The sequence below is a fragment of the Falco peregrinus genome, chromosome 1, assembly GCF_023634155.1.
Source record: "Falco peregrinus isolate bFalPer1 chromosome 1, bFalPer1.pri, whole genome shotgun sequence".
NCBI lineage: Eukaryota > Metazoa > Chordata > Aves > Falconiformes > Falconidae > Falco > Falco peregrinus.
The window spans coordinates 41533661-41554474 of NC_073721.1; the positions used below are offsets into that span (position 1 = coordinate 41533661).

Below are 20814 nucleotides of genomic sequence, written 5' to 3' on the forward strand. Positions count from 1 at the left end.
TCTTTCTTTTTAATTTCATTTTGCATTTCCGGGGAAGTACTAACACTAAATCTGTAATATTTTGTTGTATTTCTACAACTCGAGAATCAAGATCCTTTTAGGAGCCAGTTCTCCTATTATTTGGCCTCATAAATGGTTTCTGGAAGCAAGCAGAATAGCTCATATAAAACCATAACTGCAAACACTGATCTGGAGTCCAGATTACCAGATCCTCTGTATATAGAGTGCTTCAGCCATTTCTGAAGTGTACAGCTGTAAGATTTTTGTCTAAGGCTTCTTTCCTCAGCTGATTTCCGATACAATCAACATCCTGGGCTGTATCTCTGAGATACTCAAAAGCCTTGCGATTTAGAGATATTTAAAATCCAGCTGGAATTTTTGGATGAAGACCACGGTCAACAGCTTCACGTCTCTGCCATCACGTAACCCTGGCAGCGACGGCAGCATTCATCTGCGCTGGGGACTGGCCTTTCCTGGGGCCCAGCCTGGAGAATGATCTCCTCTGAGAACAAAAGGCCATTACAAACACCACCACCTTCTGCTCTCGGGGTTAGGCATATTCTGACCCCCGTTAGCATAAACGAAGAGCAATCTGTCTGCGTAAATTTATGTCCCTTACGCATAATGCACCACGTATGTGTGTATATATTACATTTCTATGTGCATGTGTGCACGCACACATGTATTTTTTACATCCAAACCCTCCACTGAGCAGAGGGAGGGTTAAGGGGCTGCGGTTTTTCCACCCAGACTCCCCAGTACCGGTCCATGTTGTGGGGGAGAAAAGCCTGTGCCATTGCACAGCCCAGCTGTCACCGCCATGGCTGCATCGTGCCAGTGTACACACTTCTCCCTCTGGGGACGGATGTGGAAAACAAAACAGGCGACAGATGTGAGCCGCGCTGTTTAACGCCGTGCTGGAAGGTGCCCGGTGCCACAGGGATGCACTCACTAGGGAGGCTGCCCGAGCAGAAGGGGCTGCACGCTGCCGCCCGCTCCAGTGCGCAGGAGCACGCCTTCCACGGTGCTGGTGGTGATGGAGCAGCCGTTAGCGCCCAGCCTGGCGGCAGGAGCATGCCTTCCACGGTGCTGGCGGTGACAAAGTGGCCGTTAGTGCCCAGCCTGGCTGTTGCTGCCTCCCCACTAAAAATCTGCATTAAGTGCGAAGCAGCCGGTTGGCTTCGCCGCTGGGGAGCGCCTGCTTCAGCTCCTCACTTTTGCAAGGCTGAAGCATTCTCCACATATGAAAAGGGGCTCTGTGTGTAACAAGATGTGGATTTAATGCAGAAATAGGTGTTCTAAAATGACATCGCCTGGCGCAAGAGGCCAGTGCGCACCCCTGGAGATGCGGGCCTCCCGGGCATCAGCCCTGAGGAGAGCCTGCACCTGGCCGCTGGGCCCCGGCACGGAGGAGGCCTCCGCGGAGAGCTCTCCCCAGGACCAGCCCGCTCGGTCCGCCGCCCGCCTGCCCCAAGGCCGCAGCGGGGCCCGGGAAGCCCGGCGGGGCCCGGCGAGGCCGCGGCCGCCGCGCCCAGGGCCACCCCCACTCTCGCCGTTGCCGGGCAACGCGGCGCGGCCGGAAGCCGGTGCGGTACTTCCGGCGCCGCCCGCACGCGCCTTCCTTTCCCGCCCGCCCGCCGCCAAGATGGCGGCGCCCGTGTCGTTGCAGGTGGAGTTCGGGTGAGCGCGGGCGGCAGCGGGGACCGGGGGCCCGGGGCCCGGGCGGAGAGTGGGGCCGGGCTGGGCTCCTCGGTGGGGCGGCCGCGGCCCTGAGGCGGAGAGGCTGCTCTGCGCGGCCTGGGGGGCGGCGGCGAGTGTGGCAGGGCCCGGGGCGGCGAGTGCAGCCGCCCCCGGGGCACCGGGCCGGCGCGTCAAGCACCGCCGGGGGGGGCCGAGCACCGCCGGGGCGGCTTCCCGCGGCGTTGCGGGGCGGCCCCGGATCCGCCGTGCTGGGCCGGCAGCCGGCCCTGCCCTGCGCCCCGGCCTGGCCTCGCTGGCGGCGCTGTGCGCTCCCTGCGAGTCCTTCCCTGGCTCCTCTTCTAACCTTTTTTTTTTTTAAATATTAAAATTATTTATAAAATCCTTCCACTCGTCTTTCAGCTTTTTTTCTCTCTACGTTATGTATTTGTAACTCTGTGTGTTTTCGTGTGTGCGGACACGTGCTCTCACTTTGCTTTGTGTTCCATTCAGTTCGTTGGGTGTGAAACGGCCGGTTCTCGCTCTGTACTGTTTTAGTTTTCAGGTCGTCGTGGCTGTAGCATCTGCATTGCTAACGCTTTGGCGCTGGGACGCTAAAGTGCTTGCAGTGGAAGTCTGTGCATATTTGTGGAAATACTTGTGTCATTTTGTTAAAGCCTCCTTTTAGCAGAAGCTAAAAGGGTGCTATTTATTCGCTTTTTCCCACCCTTTCATAAACACAGAAATGCCATAACCCTTTAAATACCCTTCTCCTTAAGAATCCTTTCCTCAGTCTTTCCCACTTCCAGCTGCAGTAACTCTAATTTTCCCAGAAGAGTGAGATGCATTTTTGCTTCCCTTGGAAATGCATAAATGAGCTCTCTATGTACAAATCACAGCTGAGTTCCTCACAGCTAGCACATCACAGAAGGACCTTATCTTGCAATCTACATTTCCCGCTGTAACAAAGCGTGACCTTGTTTTCATTACATAAAAAAATGTTTTTCATATAATTGTTGTGACTTGTTCTCTCACATGAATCTCAGCTCATGTTAATAATCGCTGCTTCAATTTTCAGATAACTATTTTTTGTGAGCTGGTGGAAGAACACCAACAGAGTGCTCTTTAGGAGAGTTGCTGCATATAAGTAACGCTGCTGAGGGCATAACAAGGGTCCTGTTGTGCTCTTCCATTGCAAAGCCAAGAAAACCTAGTGTGACATTTTTAGATATTGAATTTAAAGGAACTTAGAAATGTCTAGATGTATCTTTGTTGATATTTAGGTGGAGATTATTTAGTTTAAATACTTCTCTATCATGTTGGTTTCCAAGGGATGCGAGGCACTAATAAGTTTCCAGAAAGTAGCTTAATAAGAACATCTTTCTGAAGTAATCCACGTTTCAGTTGGAAGAACATTTTGCCACAATTATATGCCCTTTGAAAATGGGTTGGTCATTTTTCTGCCTCGGTTGAGTATCAAGTGAGTTGAGTTTTTCAGGTGTTTCCTAACGATTAAAACTTTGGCCACCTTGTTCAGTCTAGAGTCGAGAGCTCACACTGTCTGCTTCTGTGATGCTTACCTTGAGGTAGCGTTCATGTTAATTAGTGTTGTTCCTGCTCACATGATAAAGTTTTATAATCTTCTGAGTTTGGCCTGTTGCCTCACAGCATCAGGAAAACTAATTTGTGTTTGTGAAGTTCAAGATTTTCACAATTGTTCTCTTTCCAGAAAAGGAATATAGGGGAGGAGCTTGCTGAGGGTTGTAAGTTGCAGTTACAAAAGTTAATTATTTTTTCCAAGAGCCGAAGGAGATTAGGTACCTGGACTCAATTTAAATCCCATTTTTTTAGGACCAGCTCCTGTACTTGCCAGCCTCTGCATATTTTGCTCATGCTTTATCTCTTGTGCTTGCAGAGGCCATCACTTAGTTATCTGAGGCTAGTTCCCCAGTACGTTCTGAATATTGGAAGAGGGATGTTCATCAGGTTGTTCAGTGGAGGAAGATTGGGTATTTATTTATTTTCACTTGAACTTGTCATTGTTGCTTACTCTGCTTGCTTCTCCCAGTCAAGTCCTTCCTGAGAGGGAATGCTTTGTAGTAAGTAGATGAAGAAAGGGTTGCCAGGACTCAAGGACTGCTGGCTCTGCAGCTGACTTGCTGTGTAACCTCATGTGAGTCATTTCTTCTCTCTGTTCATAAGTGGGAACCGGAGGAATATTTATTCCAGAAGGATGGTATGATTTTTCATGTTTTGTGAAATACCTTGAGACTTCTGGCTAAAAGGTGTTAGGGATGAGCAGTGTTGGATGTAGGGCGGTGGCTGTGATGTTGTTTGAATGGAAGCAGTGCCGATAGCTGAAGGGAGAGGGAAAGCGTTAGGTTAGACACTGCATGGCAGTTTGTAAGTGCATTGAGATGGGAGCCATCTTCCTGTTCCTCTGGGATGATGCCTGGCACCGTGGGGTTCTGGCCCGCGTTGGAGCCTCCTGTATGTGTTGGCGATGGGAGCTGGCAGCTTCCCCTATGAACTTGTGGTTTGAGAGAGGAAAAAAAGACAAAGAGAATCCTGTGATAAATATAGTCTGTGTCATTTGTTTTCTCTGTTGTGGCATCTATGTAAATCGCCTCTTTTGTACTGTCTTCTTTTTGACAATAAAGCAAAATCTCAGTGGTTCATTGTTTTTATTTCAGAGGTGGTGCAGAACTCTTGTTCGATGGTGTCAAAAAGCATCAGGTGACTTTGCCCTGTCAACCAGAACCTTGTGAGTATCAGAACCTGTTAGTTAACTTGAAAGAATGACAACAAATGAAACAAAGCTGGTTGTACAGTAGTTTCATTAGTTGGCAACAAGGATCAATGTATTTTAAAAGCACTTTAGACACGCCATGGATCAGAGAGCTCAGCAGATGATGGTTAGTCCTCAGAGTAAATACCAAGAAGAAACAGTCTGAGCATCTTTCCTGTCCTCTAAACACTTGTGAATCAAGTCCTTCCTTAAGACTTTTGCCTCCCTTCTGGATAGACAACAGCCTCTGAATGTTTCCATCCAGTCTGCATTTGTCTTGCTTGATACTTGAAACCGCTGATAACCTCCTTTCCCCTTTGTTTTTTCTTGCCTGTTCTGAGGTTTCCAAGAGGCGTATATGTATGTGTGTGCATATATATGTATTGTACAGATATGTGGGTGTGTGTATAGCAATGTAACATAAATGTATTTTATCTACTCATCTGACTTTCAAGTATATGTAATCATTTTGTATTAACCGTGCAGCTGAAAATGGCAAAGCCTAATGCTCAAATGTGTGCTGGTCATCCTGCCTTTCTCTGGTTTGTGATTTGGAGTATCAATACTGAGAAGTGCTGTACACTAACTCTCGTTTCTCCTTATGTGTGTGCATACTTCAGTTACAATGTAATTTTGCTGCAGGTATGTTTTGAATTCTTCAAGTTAGATAGCAATGCTAATGCTTGAGAGTGGGATTATAAACTGAAATAATACAAAGCATCAGGGAATGTTAACAACTAATATCTCATGAATGACTAATACCATAATCTATGTACTGTGAACGTTCAGGCCTGAAATCTCCTTGCCATGCCTGGAAGTAATTAGAGATTGGTAGAAGCGCTTTTGATGCTTGGACATTAGTATGTATAATTCAAATATAATAGGAGCACTGGAATAGTGTGTTATGTTGTGGTTAAGGACAGGAACTAGGGATCCAGAAACATGACCTGATGCTGATTTGCTTTGTGAATTTAGTTCTGTTGCTTAACTTTCCCCTGTTGCTAGTGAAGTAGTAGCGATATTTTCACGTATCACAAGAGAGTTCAGCATTAAATTCCAGCACTCTTAAAGCACTTAAGATCCATAAATGGAAGGTAGTAAAAAAATTCCAAAACACTCATTTAGTTGTTTTATAAACTTGGAGGCTGGAGCATAATTTTCTTCAGCGTTCTGTAAACTTAAAATACCCACTTATATGTGCTTCATTGATGGTGTTCAAACCATGATCAGATGCTCAAGAAGAAGGGGTTATTACATGAGATGTTTATTTCTGTCAGGGGAAGGAGGTGGGGGATTAATATCAAAGCATGATTCTTCTAGCCCGATGGTTGTCAGCGGTGCAGTTGTATGTGGCCTAATCCATTTCCACTTGAAGCTGCTGGGAAGACTTCTATAGACTTCACTAGGAGCTGGATTTATCCTAAAGAATAAATCTTTCCCTGAAGATCTGACTCAGACTCAAGGTTCAAACTCATGATCTCCGGTGATTCATTCTAGATTCATCTAACACATTATTGCTCCCAGCTTTTCACGCTGCCTTGTTTTTTCAGATGCTGCTACCCCTGTAACAAGAGTGGCAGAATGGACAGTGTGCCCACTTGCCAGCTCCCCTGGTTTGCAGCCCGCTGTTTTCATGTGCGTTGAGTGACAGGGAGGTTTCCGGTTTTGGGTTGGTTGTGGATTGCAGTGGTTGAAGAGCAGACGCTGAATCGCGAAGCTTCTACTATAGTGATGTTTACACCCAGCACAGGGATGGGGTAGGCAGAGGTGGGGTTAATGTCTGACAGTAAGGGGTTGCTGGAGACACCCCTCACAGTATTTCAAGATGAGAATTATGTTGTAGTGGTGAGGAATCAGTAGAATCATATCAGAAACAGATAAATAAGAGATTTGGTAAATTCTTGCACTTTTATGTTCCTAACACCACATATTTTCCTCATTCACACTAAGAAAGTTTAATTCGCCTATTTCTGGGTAAATAAAGATGTACATAGTATGTTCCCTGCTGCCCTCATGCACCCAGAATGACAACGATTAGAGAAGTAAAGTAAAACGGCTCAGTTCTACTCAGTGCATCCTGTTGCTTACCTTACCCTGTACGTTTATTACTTAATACTCTGGGGAGAGATCCGTAGTATGAACGCTGCTTGAAGACCTGCACTTCTAACCCCATTTTAACTGATTTCATTAGCCGTCAAGCTTATTTTTGGCCATTTGGCCTCTCTTACCTACTCTTCCTTTCTACTTTTGTCATTGTCCTCCTTTTTGCAGAGCAGCTGCTTCTCTCTGGGACATTGGGCCCAGCTATATTTTAATTGTTTAGGCATTTTTTACATATCCCAGAGATGAGGGGAGGTGGAAAATTATATAAAGAAATACCTACAAATATCGATGTGAATAAAACAAGCTGTGCTTCATAGTTGATGGGGGCAATGTTCTCTGAGTGATAATAATGTTGTTTGTTTCTTCTGTGGTCATTTCCTTTTTCCTGGTAACAGGCACTAGGTGGAAAGTAGGTGGGTTCCAGATCCAGTTAACTTTTTCAAGATTTGATTTTCTGTCCTTTTGTGATGCCTGGAGATGGGCTCCTGGAGGGAGTAGGAAAGGCAGGAGGAAGGAAGCTGCAAATGGGACAAGAGCAAGTCATGAGGGGTACAGCCGTGTGGTGGGACCCGTTTTTATTATCCAAGAGTTTTTTTGTGTCCTAACATCAGTAAAACAGCGGTTCTTTATTTCCCAAGCAGAGCTGTATTAGACTGCATGTTGAAGTTGCTGCCAAGTAGGAACTTAAAAAGGTGTGCTTTATCTGCCAAGGCAGAGAGATTTACATAAGCCACACTTGTACAGGAGCTGCTGTGGAAAGAAGACCTCAAGTTAAACAAGAATCTTGTCCCAAATTGCTGGCTATTTTGATGATATCATTGATAATGCTGTTAGAGGATCTAAAGGCATTATGCCCTGTTAGCTTATTCTGCGTAAAAACAGTGTGTGTGGGAGAAAGCAGCTGGGGGAATAACGATCTTTGTCACATGGAGAGAGGATTAAATTGGCAGGGAAATCAACTTTATTTCCAAGCATCTAAGAGGCTATTAGAGACAATGGAGCATAAAAGAGAGAAACCCTAAATTAAAAACTGAAAATGTATTTGGCAGCCTCCTCCTGAAACAAGCCACAGTAATTTAACCAAGTGCTTCAGTAATCAAATAGATCATTGTATGACTGCTCTGCAAGTGATGCCGGAGCTCCTTCCTCCATCTCTCTGGGCCTCACAGTGGTGGATTTGTCTATGGCCATGCAAGTTGTGGGATGCTGTTGGAAGGGTAGGAAGTCACTGGCATTGTTTAACCCTTGTAGTCATTTCAGGTTTAGCTCAGTGGTATCATGCTGATGAAGAGTGTTTACAAAACCTCTCTTCTGTGCTGTCTACTGGATGTTGTATGTGGAGGTTGGGGCTGTTTGTAAAGTCTCTGGCTGTTGTGCTGCAGGCTGCTCAGCTGCTGGTCGCAGGCCTCCAAATTCCAGCTTCTCCTGTGGTTTCAGTGATGGGACTTGTGTTTTTGGAGCAGCAGTGACCAGTTTCAGCAGTGATCGCTTGGACCTTCTGGGGTAATCAAGAATTCACTGCATGTTTTGGCACTTACAAATCTGGAAGGATAAATTTTTAATTAGTGTGTTTTGGTAATTGTTTGTGGTTTCCCTTTACCAAAACCCCAGGGAAAAAGCCTGTTGCTAATCAGGGGGTTTTTAGAGGGAAAATTAAAATAATCTGCCAAGTGCTGCTTATGGTAAATCCCCATAGAGAAGAAGAGCATGGTCTGCTCCTCGAGAGCTTTGCTTTCCAGGGGGCTTGTTCTGTGCAGCATGGAGGACTGCTGGGGAGTTGGGAGCATTCATCTCCTCGGAAAAGAGACTGGGGATCTCAAGAGATCAGACCTGTGTTACAGGCAGAATGGCTTAAAAAATTCAGCGTGGCGTGTGTTCAGAGTTGACTGGGGTGCTATGCCAAAACAATGTGCAAAACCAAGAGTGACAGTTGGCATCCATTATCTGTAAGTGCCTGGTGCTGTTGGTAGGTAGTACATCGTGGTCAAGTTACTAATAATCTGGAATATTTTCTTTTATATTTATTGCTCTGTTTATTATTCCTAACATTTTAAAACTTGCTCTAAAGAAAGAATAAAAATACATTTGGTAATGCAGAGGCTTATTAGAAAAATCATAAAAAAACCCATAGCTTTGTGAAATTCATGCAGTCAAATCTTTTTAACCACGGTGTATAGTGCTCGCAGGTCTTGGAGGACTCCGGTTATTCCCCTGCTTGTGCGTCTCTCTTAGGCGGGTCATTATACCTTTGCTGGCCAGGAAAGGGGACTCGGTGGGTTATGCGGGGTGGGACCTCAGGCTGGACTAGCTCAGCCCTGGATCCCGGCTGCTCTTTCCAGCAATCGGTGCGAGCAGCCGTGTTTGCAGCACCAGGAGCCTGGTGTGATGCTGCAGGGCTGCTGCTGCTGCTGCGATCGAGCGGGCGATCGAGCGGTCCCTGCCGCGTTTGCAGCCTTGGCGTGGGGCTAAGTGGCTGCATGCGTGGCTTCGGGTCGCTGTCCCAGCGAGGCCACGCAACCTCTGTGCAAGGAACAAGCCCTTCAGAGGGAGCGGGGACACAACGGCCGCCCTGGCAGGAGCAGTCCCAGCGCGAGGCTGCGGAGCCGCGTTCTCAGCTCAGCTCATCCCAACTCATTGTGGAAGGAGCTTCCCAGGCACCGAGAAACCAGCTCTTGTGTGTGACCAAATCCCTGGGATAACAAAGCCTGGCTGTTCCACCCTCCTTCCCAGCCGCTGTATTGCAGTGCGGACACCTAGCAGGATAACCTTTCTGTGCCAGCCCCCCCTCCCTGCTCTCCCTTTTCTCTTGGTGGGATTTGCTGTGCTGACAGCACTGTTCAGAGGGTGGCAGCGGAGCAGGGCTGGGGAGGAGGATCCGGGCCCTTTAAACCGCTTAGCATGCGGTTCACACGGCTCCGGGCCAGCTGTTCCTTTCTCCTCCTGCCCTCACTCGCAGGAGTTGTTTGCTGAGCTCAGAGCTCCTGTGCAAAATTGCTTTTCAAAAGAGCCACTTTCTGCTTAATTAAACAATGAGCCGCCGTCCCTCTGCACATCTGTAAAGCTCCCTCTGCAGCCCCTTTATCCCACAAACTGCTCCATTCTTACCTCCATTCACTTGTAAATCTTACCCCCCCTCTCCTCCACCCTGATCATCTCACTGGCCCTTTCTTTTCCCCTTTCAAGTAAGACTGAGGAGCTTGGAGTATCTGTGGGGGTGGCTGGGTTGGGTGGACAGGAATCGGTTTAATGATGCTTCCCCTATATGAAAGTCTAATTATAGCAAAGCAGATCTGAGCCTGAAAGTGAGAGGCGAGGGCTGGATGCTGTGTGATTTCTGTGTTTAGAGGAATAAAATCATGGCAGTTCCTGAGCCGAGCTGAGACACCGACAAGTCCAGCAGCCAGAGGGTACACCAGCCAAGCTAGGAGGGGGGCAAGGAGTTGACTTCAAGGCGCTTTCTGATCCAGCTGGCAGTGCCAGGGAGAGCCCAGCCCAGGGGATTCCCTCTGCCAGGCTGGCTTCGTGCAGGGCAGTGCCAGGCTGCTGGGGAAGCCCTCTGCACTGGCAGGAGCAGCCACCTTCCTCTGGGGTCTCGGCTCTCACAGCTCACTGCAGTGGTTTGTAATGGTGATAAGGTTTTCCTTTTTAACCCTCGGTGTGCGTGCATACACACAAAACCCAGAAGCTGGGAAAACAGGAGAGAGGGGAAATAATCAGTTAGATGGGTTTCAGCTGAGCTTTATGTCCGCAGCTAGTAATGCATTCTCTGAATTGTCTTCCTGAGCAGTTTAAAAAAAAAATAAAATTAACCACCAACATTCAAGGTTAAGCAGGATAAATGAATGGGAAAGTGATGAGGTGGGATATCTCCTTCATCATTGGGAAGGACAGATTATAGCCAGGGTGATGCAATATCATCTAGCATAGATTGATAGGGAGGAATGAAGAAATGGGAGTTTGGTGCATTAGCAGAAGATTCCTGACTGCAAAAACTATTAGACCATGTCACGGTCTCCTTGGAGTTTGGTAGCAGGTCTACATTGCTCAAGCATCTTGAAATCAGAGCGGTCAAGGCTTGGGTTGGTCTTTTGTTGAGAATAAGTCTGCACTGGCAGTGGGATAAAATCACAGGACCTGTTAAGGAGATGTTATTTTTAATGCCTGGGATTCCCAATCTGGCACTTCACTGCTGGTGCAGTAGTCTTTGAGGCTCGCCCAGTTCCTTCCTTTCACAGTTTTGAACAAGAGGCAAGACCCTCGGCCAGCACTAGTGCTTTGTGATCCTAATTAAAAGAGACAGTTTGGTACACTAGCATTTATTTGGGAGCCTGAAATGACAATAGCGTTGGGTGTTACAGGATTAGATGCTCTGACTTTGGAAATGAGTAGGGATTAGGTTTACCCTGAGAATAAGCTTGGAGTGCTTTGTTTGTCACAGGAGCTGATGGATCTGGAGGCTTGCTGCTGGCTTGCGAGTGGGATTGGAGATCCCTTGAACTTGTGTTCTCCTACCAGCAATCTGCGGGGAGTGGAAGATCTCAAGCAGCGCCTCTCCAGTTCATGAGTGTTGTGATTAAAATCTCAGGGTTGAGAACTGCTGGGTGGTGGCTGGGATCTGAATCTTCACTGCTAACAGGAGGGCTATGAAAGACCCCTGTGATCCCTTCCCATTTTGCAGACACAAGAAAATGGAGCAGAGCATTGCTCTTCTAGCAGAGAAGCAAGAAAAAGATGTCATAATGCAATTAAAAATTACGGAAGCTAAGACCTTGGTGTTTGTAGCAGACAAGAACAGATGAGAGCAACGATTGGGATTCTTTTATGTCTGGCTGTAGTTACCCCCTTATTTTTCCCCTATTACTTAAATCACTGCCCACTCCAATGTGTGGCAGGATTGGCTGGTGCACTTGTCAGAGAAAAAGGATTTTGCTCTTGCTGCAAAATTTTGCCTTGCTGCTCACTCTGCATAGTACTGAACCCATTTGCCTGTGACTCCCATTTATATCAGCGTCTTCTGCAGTTTGTGGCAAACCATCGTCTGCTTCAGCAAATGCATATCAGATGGGAGGCTGGAGGAGTCTGAAGGATCCCTTAGGTCAGGTTTTGTAACAACCAGATTCCTGGAGGGACATCAGATTCAAAAGCAGAGAAGGCATGCACCTGGAGGGGCAGCAGGTACTGGGAGCTGGTTCATCTATTTTAAAAACAAGATGCTTAAGCAGGGAAAGGGGCATACAAATTGTCTTTCCATACATTTCCATGCAGGCAGGGGGAATAATGGCAGAGGAGCGGCAGGGAAGGGGCTTTGTCATGGTTACAGGCCGGTGGCTGAGAATGTGGGTGGAGCAGCGCTCGTCCAGAGTTAGTGACCTCAGTAAATTGGAGCTCAGCCATGGTCAGTATGATAAATGATCTTATTCTGGGTCAAAGAAGTGGTACCCCACAGGGAGGTATCCACAAGGCGGCTAGGGAAAGCGCTGTGCTCTTGCAGCACTGACCCCTTAGTGACCAGTGCTGCATATATCTTATTTATTACAGACCAGAAGGGAATTTTTCATGATTCGGCCTTTATAGCGTTCCCCTGTTTCCCTGAAATAAGCTCCCAGTTCTGCAGCCAGTGCAAGAATATGGGTGTAATCACACCCTCTGGGTGCCCTTTGAGGCACTGTGTGCTTCATGTGGGTTTGTATGCAGATTTTAAGGCAGGGGACAGGAGGGTGTCTGGTCGTTGCATGTGCCTGCTCTTGAATCTGTCAGCAACCTGAGCAGCTCCCTGGGAGCCAAGAACAGCATGCCCGTGTCAACTGGTATTACAGTTGCACAAAATCCTTCTGCGTTTCTGCACATTTATCGGTTCAGCATGAGATCCTTCTAGTGCAACACGCAGCTTGGTGTTTCTTACTCAAGGCACCTGGTCTCTCTCTGCACACAGTGAGGGTTCTCTTTGCTGAGCTATCACTGATGAATCTGTCAGGCCCAGGAGGTTTTATTGAGCAAGGAGAGATCTATGGATTTCAGCCCTGGTTTTGAGGGTGGAAATGAATGCAGACACTTGTTCCAGGCAGTGCTAAAATGGATTCTTAGTTGCATTTTTCTTGCAGAGGAAGCTCAGCAGATTCTTCACCAAGGAACAGTTGGGGTTACGCAGAAGATCAGGCCTTGGAGGATACGCAAGAGGACCAAGCAGACTGTGCAGTTCTGTCTGCCACAACCAGGAGTGTTTGTGATGCAGCTGGGCTGAAAATGAGCCGACGCTGTTGGGTTTTTGTATGCACACTTGCTGCAGTTTTTGCATCCTGTCCGCTTGCGTGACAAGCCAATGACTTTGTGTCACTGCGAGCACACATTTCGTTTTCCTGAGCTGTGTGTTTCGCTGGGTGATTTGTTTTATGCATGTATTGTGGGTTTGAGCTCCCATCTGTGCACTTGAACTAAGCAGTTTTCTCAAATGTTTTTTTGTTTTTCTTTTTTTAATTAACTTTAGATTATTTTTCCTGAGAATTTGGAGAGGTTTGATGTACTGTTAGCACAGGCAACAGAAGCTGTGTCTGTATACAAATAAGACAGGGATTTCCTACCATGTGTTTCAGTCCCTCCTTTGCAGTTTGAGAATATTTCAGCTTTCTTGGCCGGTTCACTCTTGCTTCTCTACTGATGCTGCCAATGGCAAGGACAGTTAATGATAATTAGAGTGGGTTTTTTAGTGTGCATGTTTGTTTGCTGTGAATGAAATGGAGTAGGCTACCAAAAGGATTTCAATTTCATCGAGGCTGTGCAGCAATGATAAAAATACTTCATTACTGGGATGAGCTGGACTTGAGCTGCTAATGCAGGAGTGAAATGCTGTATCATCTCAGCTCTCACCTGAACCTCACTCCTGGGCCAAAATGCATGGTTGCTTTTGCAGCCAAATGGCAGTACACACAGTACAACTGTGTTCCTGCAAATAGCAAATGCCTGTGTTCTGTGATGGGGGCCAGCTTCAGAACCGGCCTGAGTGTAGAACTGCTGCGTCATAGTGATGGTTTAACTTGTCAGCGGATGGGGTGCCTGACCAGGCTGAGATTTTTTTCCTTTCTTATATGTCATTTGTAGAGGACCTGCTGTTTACATAGCAAATCCTCAGCCCAGGGAGCTGGAAACCTGTTAGACCCATAGCATAGTATCAGAAAGAAAATGTCTTAGGAACGTTATGTGTGCAACTGTAAGAGATAAGTGGTTGTGCTATAATTTACCTCTTAGTAAAAAAAAAAAAAATGATAACATACAGAGTCCTGAGCTGTTGATCAAAACTGCTATTCGAGGCACTGAGCTGCAAGATGGCTTCTCCCCAGACCCCTTGCAATGGAAGTAATCTTGTTCCTTTTCAATATCTTACTTGTGGGAGATGGTTTGGTTGTGGCTCTGGTCATTTTTCATCCTTTATAATTGATTTGTTCTAGTAATATTGGTGTACAGCATGTAGAGATGTGAAGGTGGGGAGAAAAAAATTCAATGCTGAGAAAGCAACCAAAAGTATTGTGTCTTAAGGTTGGCTGTGGAGAAGGGGTCTTAATTTTCATTGCAATTTGGTGCAGGGAAGCTCCAGGCATGCACAGGGGTATCAGGTTTTTTTCCTGCTGTCTAAATTCTTCAGTATGTGCATGTGTGACTTCTGGGGAGGAGTAAATGAATGTTGGCTCAGATGGGGATGAAAATAACATCTTATTATGGAAGGAGTAGGGGTGAGGGAGTCTTCCAGCTCAGCCTCGAATAAATCAGTCCTCTCACCCCTTCGTCCAGGCTGCTTCTAGGTGGCTGTCTTTTATCCAGCTGGTGCAGCGTGTTTCTGTTTAAATGGTCTCTCCTGAAAGGTCCCAGAGGAAAGGGCTGCTTATTCCACGCAAGGAGAATGGTATATCACACAGCTCATTGTTGTGTGCCCTGCCGCAAGTGCATAAATATGAAACAGCTCGCGGGCGTTGCTGTGGTGGGGCTGGTGTCCCCTTTGTGCCCCCCCTCCTTCTCCTGAAGGCTTCTCTCCATCTTTCTTCCTCGCCGGCTTTCATTTCTTGGTGATGGAGAGCAGGAGCCGTTTGGGTGTGAGATCCTGAGGGCTTTACGTTGCAGCAGCATTTTTCACGGGATGGTGAATATAGTTAACTCTTGTTCTGGTGGCTGACCGACCGGCATGGTATATATATACACCTTCTGAGTGGCGCGTGCTGTCCCGGGTGCACGTTGCTAGGAAGGTGGTAGAAAATAATCTATTTTGGTAGAAAATAATCTATTTTGTGCTCTTAACTATGTGTCATTACAAGGGAGTCATGGGTTGGCTCCAGGCAGATTACTCTGGCTCACGGGGCAGTTTTAAGGCACAAAGCAGCTCTTTTTGCCCTGATCAGAGTGATCCAGTGCTTGGAAGCAGCAATACCTGTTGTGCTCTGGGCAGCCGTGTGGTGGAACTGGTGTGCTGGGGGGGGAGGCTGCCATCCTGAGGCACTGACGCTCTGGAAAGCGTTTTAGGGGGAGGCAACATAGGGAATCTCAGAGCGTCCCCCTCCCCCTTTCCCCATCTGCTGCAGATGGATATGTCCCCATTGCCTAGTTGATGTGCACCTGCCTACACCAGGGTTGTTCAGCCTTGGTGTGACAGAAGTGATGGGGGTAATGCTATTCAGAAGAACCGCAGCTCTGCTCTGGGTGGTATCGGTGATCCCATAAAATCCTGGGGTAAGGCAAGGACTTGGAGTCAAGCCACTACATGTGCATTTATTTTTGCTGGTTGTGAAGTAAATACACAGGGAACCGTACACAGGGTTTGGTTTTAGCTCAGAGGTGTGTGTGGAAATTTTCCCCCTGACTATGATGTGCTTACCACACAGACACGGAAACCTCTTCTGCCGTCCCCGTTCATCCTGCAAGCAGGGCTCCAGCCCTCACTGGTGCATTTGTGCCTTCGAAAAGCTTCCTCGCGCCTTGAAAACAAACAAAACTCTTTTGGGGCTTTCAAAAGGCTGTTTAAAGGAGCCCCAGGAGAATAACTGATTGTGGATTCAGAATGATGAAGTGGTTTGTGGAACGGTGAAATATAGAGGCAAATGCAGAAGAACTCCACATTGCAATTTGTCAGCTTCTCTAAACCCTGTAACGGATTATTCCCCCCCTCTGTCGCTTCTCACCTCTCCAATAGGAAATTAACTGATGCTATCACTAAAGAAATTGTTTTTGCCTCACAAAGTAAAATTGATACTATAAAAACCCGCCAGCAGTGTCTCCTCCTCCTTTTACATGAAGACAAATCCTTCCTGTCACCTACTGAAATGGAAAGATAAAGGCCGAGCTTTAATAAAGAAGCTATAAGCACAAAGTGTAGAGGGAGGGAGCAGGCACAGCATGGGGAACATGCCATAGCAGCAGGTGTGACGCCGAGGGATGTTGCAAGTGTCCAAAATACAACTACTGTGGCTGGTGCCTACATGCGTGTTTAATGCATGGTTACCTACACATTTGTGCCCCAGAACTCATGTTTCCAAGAGTTCTCACTGATTTTGGTACTGGTAATGTCTGTCTTTATTTCTTTCAGGTTCTTAGGCTTGCTTGTTTGGACTTTTAAAATCTAATTAAACACATAGAGAGCTAAACAACAATTTGTTAGGCAATAACGGAATGCACAGGATATGGGATGTGTTAAAGAAATCTTAACATCAGCAGTCTCCCGCTGGACTGGCGCTTCAACATGAACTACATTCATTCTTTGTGGGATGCATTTTCTGCAGGAAACCTCTTCTGCCAAGCCATGGGGTTTGGGGCAGAGCTCTGAGCTCCCTGGAGGCAGGGCTGCCTGTTAGATGCTGGAAGGGGCAATCCTGTTAGGTGGTTTCTTTGACTGGAGGTTTGCAGCTCTCCCCATTCGTCCTGTGTGTTCCTGATCTACTCTTTTGTGGATAAACAAGCACTTTGTTCTGGCATCAGCTAGGAGCCGTCAGCTAGTTTGTAAACTGCTGTCCTTTCTCCTTTCAGGGGATATCAGAAACCTGCTAAAGTGGATCAGACAGAATCTGCTGAAAGAACGACCAGAATTATTTATGCAAGGGGAATCTGTGTAAGTAGAGCTGTTATGAATCCTCCTTGTGTCTCTCTGTTGAACCCCACGGTTTTTCCTGTTGGTTGCGAGATGCAAAGTAACGACCATGAAAATATGGGCTTTGCTAAAGTGACAATGGGAGGAGTCCCACATTACGCTTTGCACCGTTCCAAGGAGAGTGCCTTTTGCAGCCCTCACCCCAAATCTATAAACCTGAAATGTGAAGCAGGGCCATGTATATATACTACCTCTGTGTTGTTTGTTACTTGGAGCCGTGTAGTGTGTATCCTCAGTTCCAGGAGTTTTTAGCAGGTCTGTCTGTTCCCTGCTGACATCACTGGGGCTGAAGCAGTCAGTCGGAGAAATGCCAACAAATATTTCTTCTGGGAAATGTATTTTTATTGTCAAAATGGGGCCAACCTCGTGGAGGGAGTGGCAGGGGGCGGGGGGGGGGGGGGGAAGCCAAGAGAAATGGAGCAGAGTGAGCTGTGCAAGCCATCCCTGACTACGGGGTGGCGCTGGGGGTGTTTAACATTCGTCACGGATCTTTGTGAGCTGAAGCGTGTGCCAGGTCCCCTGGTAACAGGAGAGACAATTGCAGGACACTGAAGATCAAAGAGAGGGAATCCCTTTGCCTGTAATCAGGGGCTCGGAGTGGATCCCCGGGTGTCGAGTGCCTTTGGTAGGGGCACCAGAATAGCTTTCCCTACCTTCACATCGAGCTTTCTGCGCTCGACTGTAGTGCGTGGGTTTTAATTACCTGGCTTTTCTACATCATACGGAAATGTAGTCATCTTAGAGCATCCTCAGGAATGGTACATTTTGATTCAAATGAGCTTTGGGATTGCTCCTGCCTCCCCTGTATTTGCTCTAGAAAGGGCACAGACTGTACCTGTTTCCACCTCCGTGCTAGGACTCCTTTTTCTCTTTGGCTTTATAGGCAGTCAGCTTGTGATCTGTGCTGTAACATCCCTTGTTCTTAACTATTTGTGAAGCTTTTTAGCAGCCCTGTATTCTTATTATTTCTTTCTGCTCTGCAGGAGGCCAGGAATTTTGGTGCTGATCAACGACGCAGACTGGGAACTAATGGTCTGTACTCCTTCAGTTTGACTTTCTTTGATGAAAATATTGCTCTGTCTGTACTGTGGTTGCTCTCAGAGAAGCTATTTCTGATTCTTGCCCTAAGCAAAGCATCTCATATTTGAGGGGAAGGGGCAGGCTGGGATCTCCCTCCCTGTGTTGTACAGGGCTGTTCAGAAGCTCAGAGCCTTTTCTCTAACCTGCTGAGTCTCATCAGCCAGCCAGTGTCTGAAGGGAGATCACCCGTTTCCCCCGGCCTCTGGCAACAGGCTTCACACCTCTGGCTGCTAGCAGGTCTCCCCCACACGTGGGGTAAGAGCTCAGTGGGTACTAGGCAGCTTCCCAGCCCCCAGCAGACCGCCTTCACTGGCATGAGGTGGTGCCATAGCAGGGGAGGGCACCCCTGGGGAGATTTCTGCCCCAACAGGCAACTGGTAAATATTGTCCCCTTTCAGCCCACTGTTGTGCTCAGACAACAGACAGACCCTAACTATTTTCCTGCCTCAGGCAACCACCTGTTCTGTCAAAACCCTGCCCAGAAAGCAGTGTGGGATAGTGAACATCAGCTCCTTGTCTGATCTCTCACCCTTGCTTCCGTTATGATGAAAACATCGGTCTATCCCCTTCTGCTCTCCCTAACACTCACCATCTTTTCTATGAGCTGTTTTCTCTTTGCAGCTAGTATTTGGAAATTACATTTAAACCTTTTTTTTTTTCCCTTGGCCTGCAGGGTGAGCTGGATTATAAACTCCAGGACCAGGACAATGTGCTTTTCATCTCAACATTGCATGGTGGGTGAACTCCTGGAAAAACAAGAGGATGTAAATCCACGTCCCTGGGCAAAAAAAAACCAAACAAAAACCTAAACCCACCCAAACCTCTCTTGAACTGCCTGTGCCAGTTTCTGCATCTTCCCACCACGTTCACTTGTTACTAGACATGCAAATAAAGCCCTGTCAGCACGCGGCCTGCTGTCCACCACAACAGCATCCATCTTTTGGTCCTCATTTCACCTCTCCTGACTGCACTTTCAGGTACCCTAAACAAGCAGAGAGCACCTGCAGCATGTGGGACTTTGTTTTGTTGTGATGGGAGGAAGAGGGGTGCTGAACCTGGAGTAGGATGATCTGTCTTTGCTGGTAGTGAGGCATTCTGGAGGAGCTGTGGTGCTGGGAGCTGGTATTCTTTTGATACAATACTTAGTGTTGGTGCAGTCTGTTCACCAGCCATGGGAACGGCAAGATATGAAGTGCAAGGAAACAAAAGGTTACTTTACTAGCTTTTCTGCAAAGTAGCGGACATTACAGTTTCAGAACCCTCTGCAGTGACTTTCCACTTGTTGTGATGTTTATTTATGGGAAGTAGGAGAGGAAATAGGCTTTTTTGGTTTTGTTTTTCTGGTGCCTTATAAATCTTCCATACCTGAGCTGAGGCAGGTTGAAGTACTAGCCCACGAACAATGTCAATTTATAACCATTTGGTTGGAGGGGAAACAAACCCATGCCTGGCCTGAGACAGCACAGAGTGATAAGGGCAGCAAATTATCTTTCTGTCACTGTGATGGACAGAATTGATCAGCCTGCATTGCGTTCTGTGCAGGTGGGGAGCTGTGTTGCTGCAGCCTGTCCAGGGAAGGGCTGGGGCTGGACACCCTGGAAAGAAAGTCAGTGGCTTTTAACCCTTTCCATCAATGGGAGCGGGAGGCTTCTTACTGCGTGCCCTGAGGAAGTCCTGTGAGTGCAGCAGAAGTGGGTGTGCACAGCTCTGCTAGGGCATGGATGCTGTTTGCTTTCCAGAAGTTTCCTCAGAGAAATGGGCTGGCTGGCCTGCTAGCCAGGAGGCCGCGGCGAGAGCAGAGGGAAGGGGTCAGAGAAGATAGCATTGGCGCCAACAGGTCTGAAATGTGCTGCACAAGCTTCTAGGAGTATCCGACCAGGGTTGTCCTTCCTGTGCTCCCCCCTGCCCTGCTCACCTGCATTTCAGCATGGCTGCGGCAGCACACGGTGGTCGCCGGCAGCAGCGCTCCTGCCTCAGCAGCGGCTCTCCTGGGGCAGAGGGTTCGCCAGTACAGTAAGCTCCATCGGTGCGTGTCAGAGCTGATCTGCACCACACACTGCTCGCCCTGTCCTCAATCTCTGGGAGCTGCCAAGGAGGAGCCGAGAGGCTCTGAGCAGTGCAGTGCACCAGCCCCTGCTCAGGCAGCTGGGCCTGATGCCCCAAGCGCTCCGTACAAGGAGCCTTTCCCGTCCCGTGCCTGACAGAGGAGTTACTCTGTCTGATGCAGAGGGAGTGCCAAAGAGTAGTTCCCCCATCTGACTTCTGCGGTGATTCCTCTCACGTTTACGTTCACCCCACCACAACCTGTGTAACTAAAAGCACCCACAGGCTACGATGCTGCTGCATCTGAGAAACCCTAACTTCAAGCCCACTGCTGGGAACGAACCAATATTCAGCCTTTTCCAAATCCAGTTGCAGCGACTTGATCCCACTTGCACTGTTTGTAAGTGATACAGACGGGCCACAGGCTCTTCTCTTGTCCTGAGTTGATGGCCATTAGCTTTGGTGGGCTGGGGGAGTGGAGCAGGGATTCCAGGTGATGGTGGGAGCTGGCTGAAAAACAAGGAACCTGTGTGGCGTGCAGCTTGAAACGGGCTTAAACCCAAGTGGGAAAAGGCAGGTTCATCTTCAGCGCTGCTGCCTGCCCTGCCTCTACACTGCATTTTTGCCTTAGGCTGGGCTTGTCTGTTCTTATCCCCCCAGCTGTTTGCTCACGATAGGATGAGTTCCTTCCCCCGGAGGTGTTATTCCCCTTGCTAGCGCAGGTAGACCCAGATGGCTTAGCTTCTGCTGTAGTAAAAGCTGCCAATCATTGCTAAAAAAAAAAAAAAAAGCTAGAAATGGGAAGATGAGGGTAGCCAGGGGAGGGAGGGGAAAAGAGGGGTACAGCAAAATCTTGAAATGCACACAGAAAAAAAAAAAAGTTTCTGAAATAAAAGCCTTTTAAAACATTCTCTGCCTCTAGCTTTGTCCTAGGTAGGCTCTTGGTGAAATTTTGCTCGGGTCTTGTAATGCTTTCCTCCTCCTCCTGGGTTTCCTTGGC

General features: G+C 47.7%; 1 protein-coding gene and 1 long non-coding RNA gene across 2 annotated transcripts; both read left to right on the forward strand.

Annotated features, from left to right (window-relative positions):
- Positions 1-1592: 1592 nt before the first annotated feature.
- URM1 (ubiquitin related modifier 1) lies at positions 1593-18698 on the forward strand. The gene is made up of 5 exons (XM_055816004.1): positions 1593-1680; positions 4371-4441; positions 16571-16652; positions 17675-17723; positions 18445-18698. Exons 1-5 carry the CDS (start codon positions 1646-1648, stop codon positions 18511-18513), a joined length of 306 nt encoding a protein of 101 aa, XP_055671979.1. The 5' UTR covers positions 1593-1645; the 3' UTR covers positions 18514-18698.
- On the forward strand, positions 4448-8664 carry LOC129785302 (uncharacterized). Its single transcript, XR_008749150.1, has 2 exons — positions 4448-6100; positions 7951-8664. It is a non-coding gene; the product is annotated as an uncharacterized LOC129785302 (long non-coding RNA).
- Positions 18699-20814: the final 2116 nt, after the last annotated feature.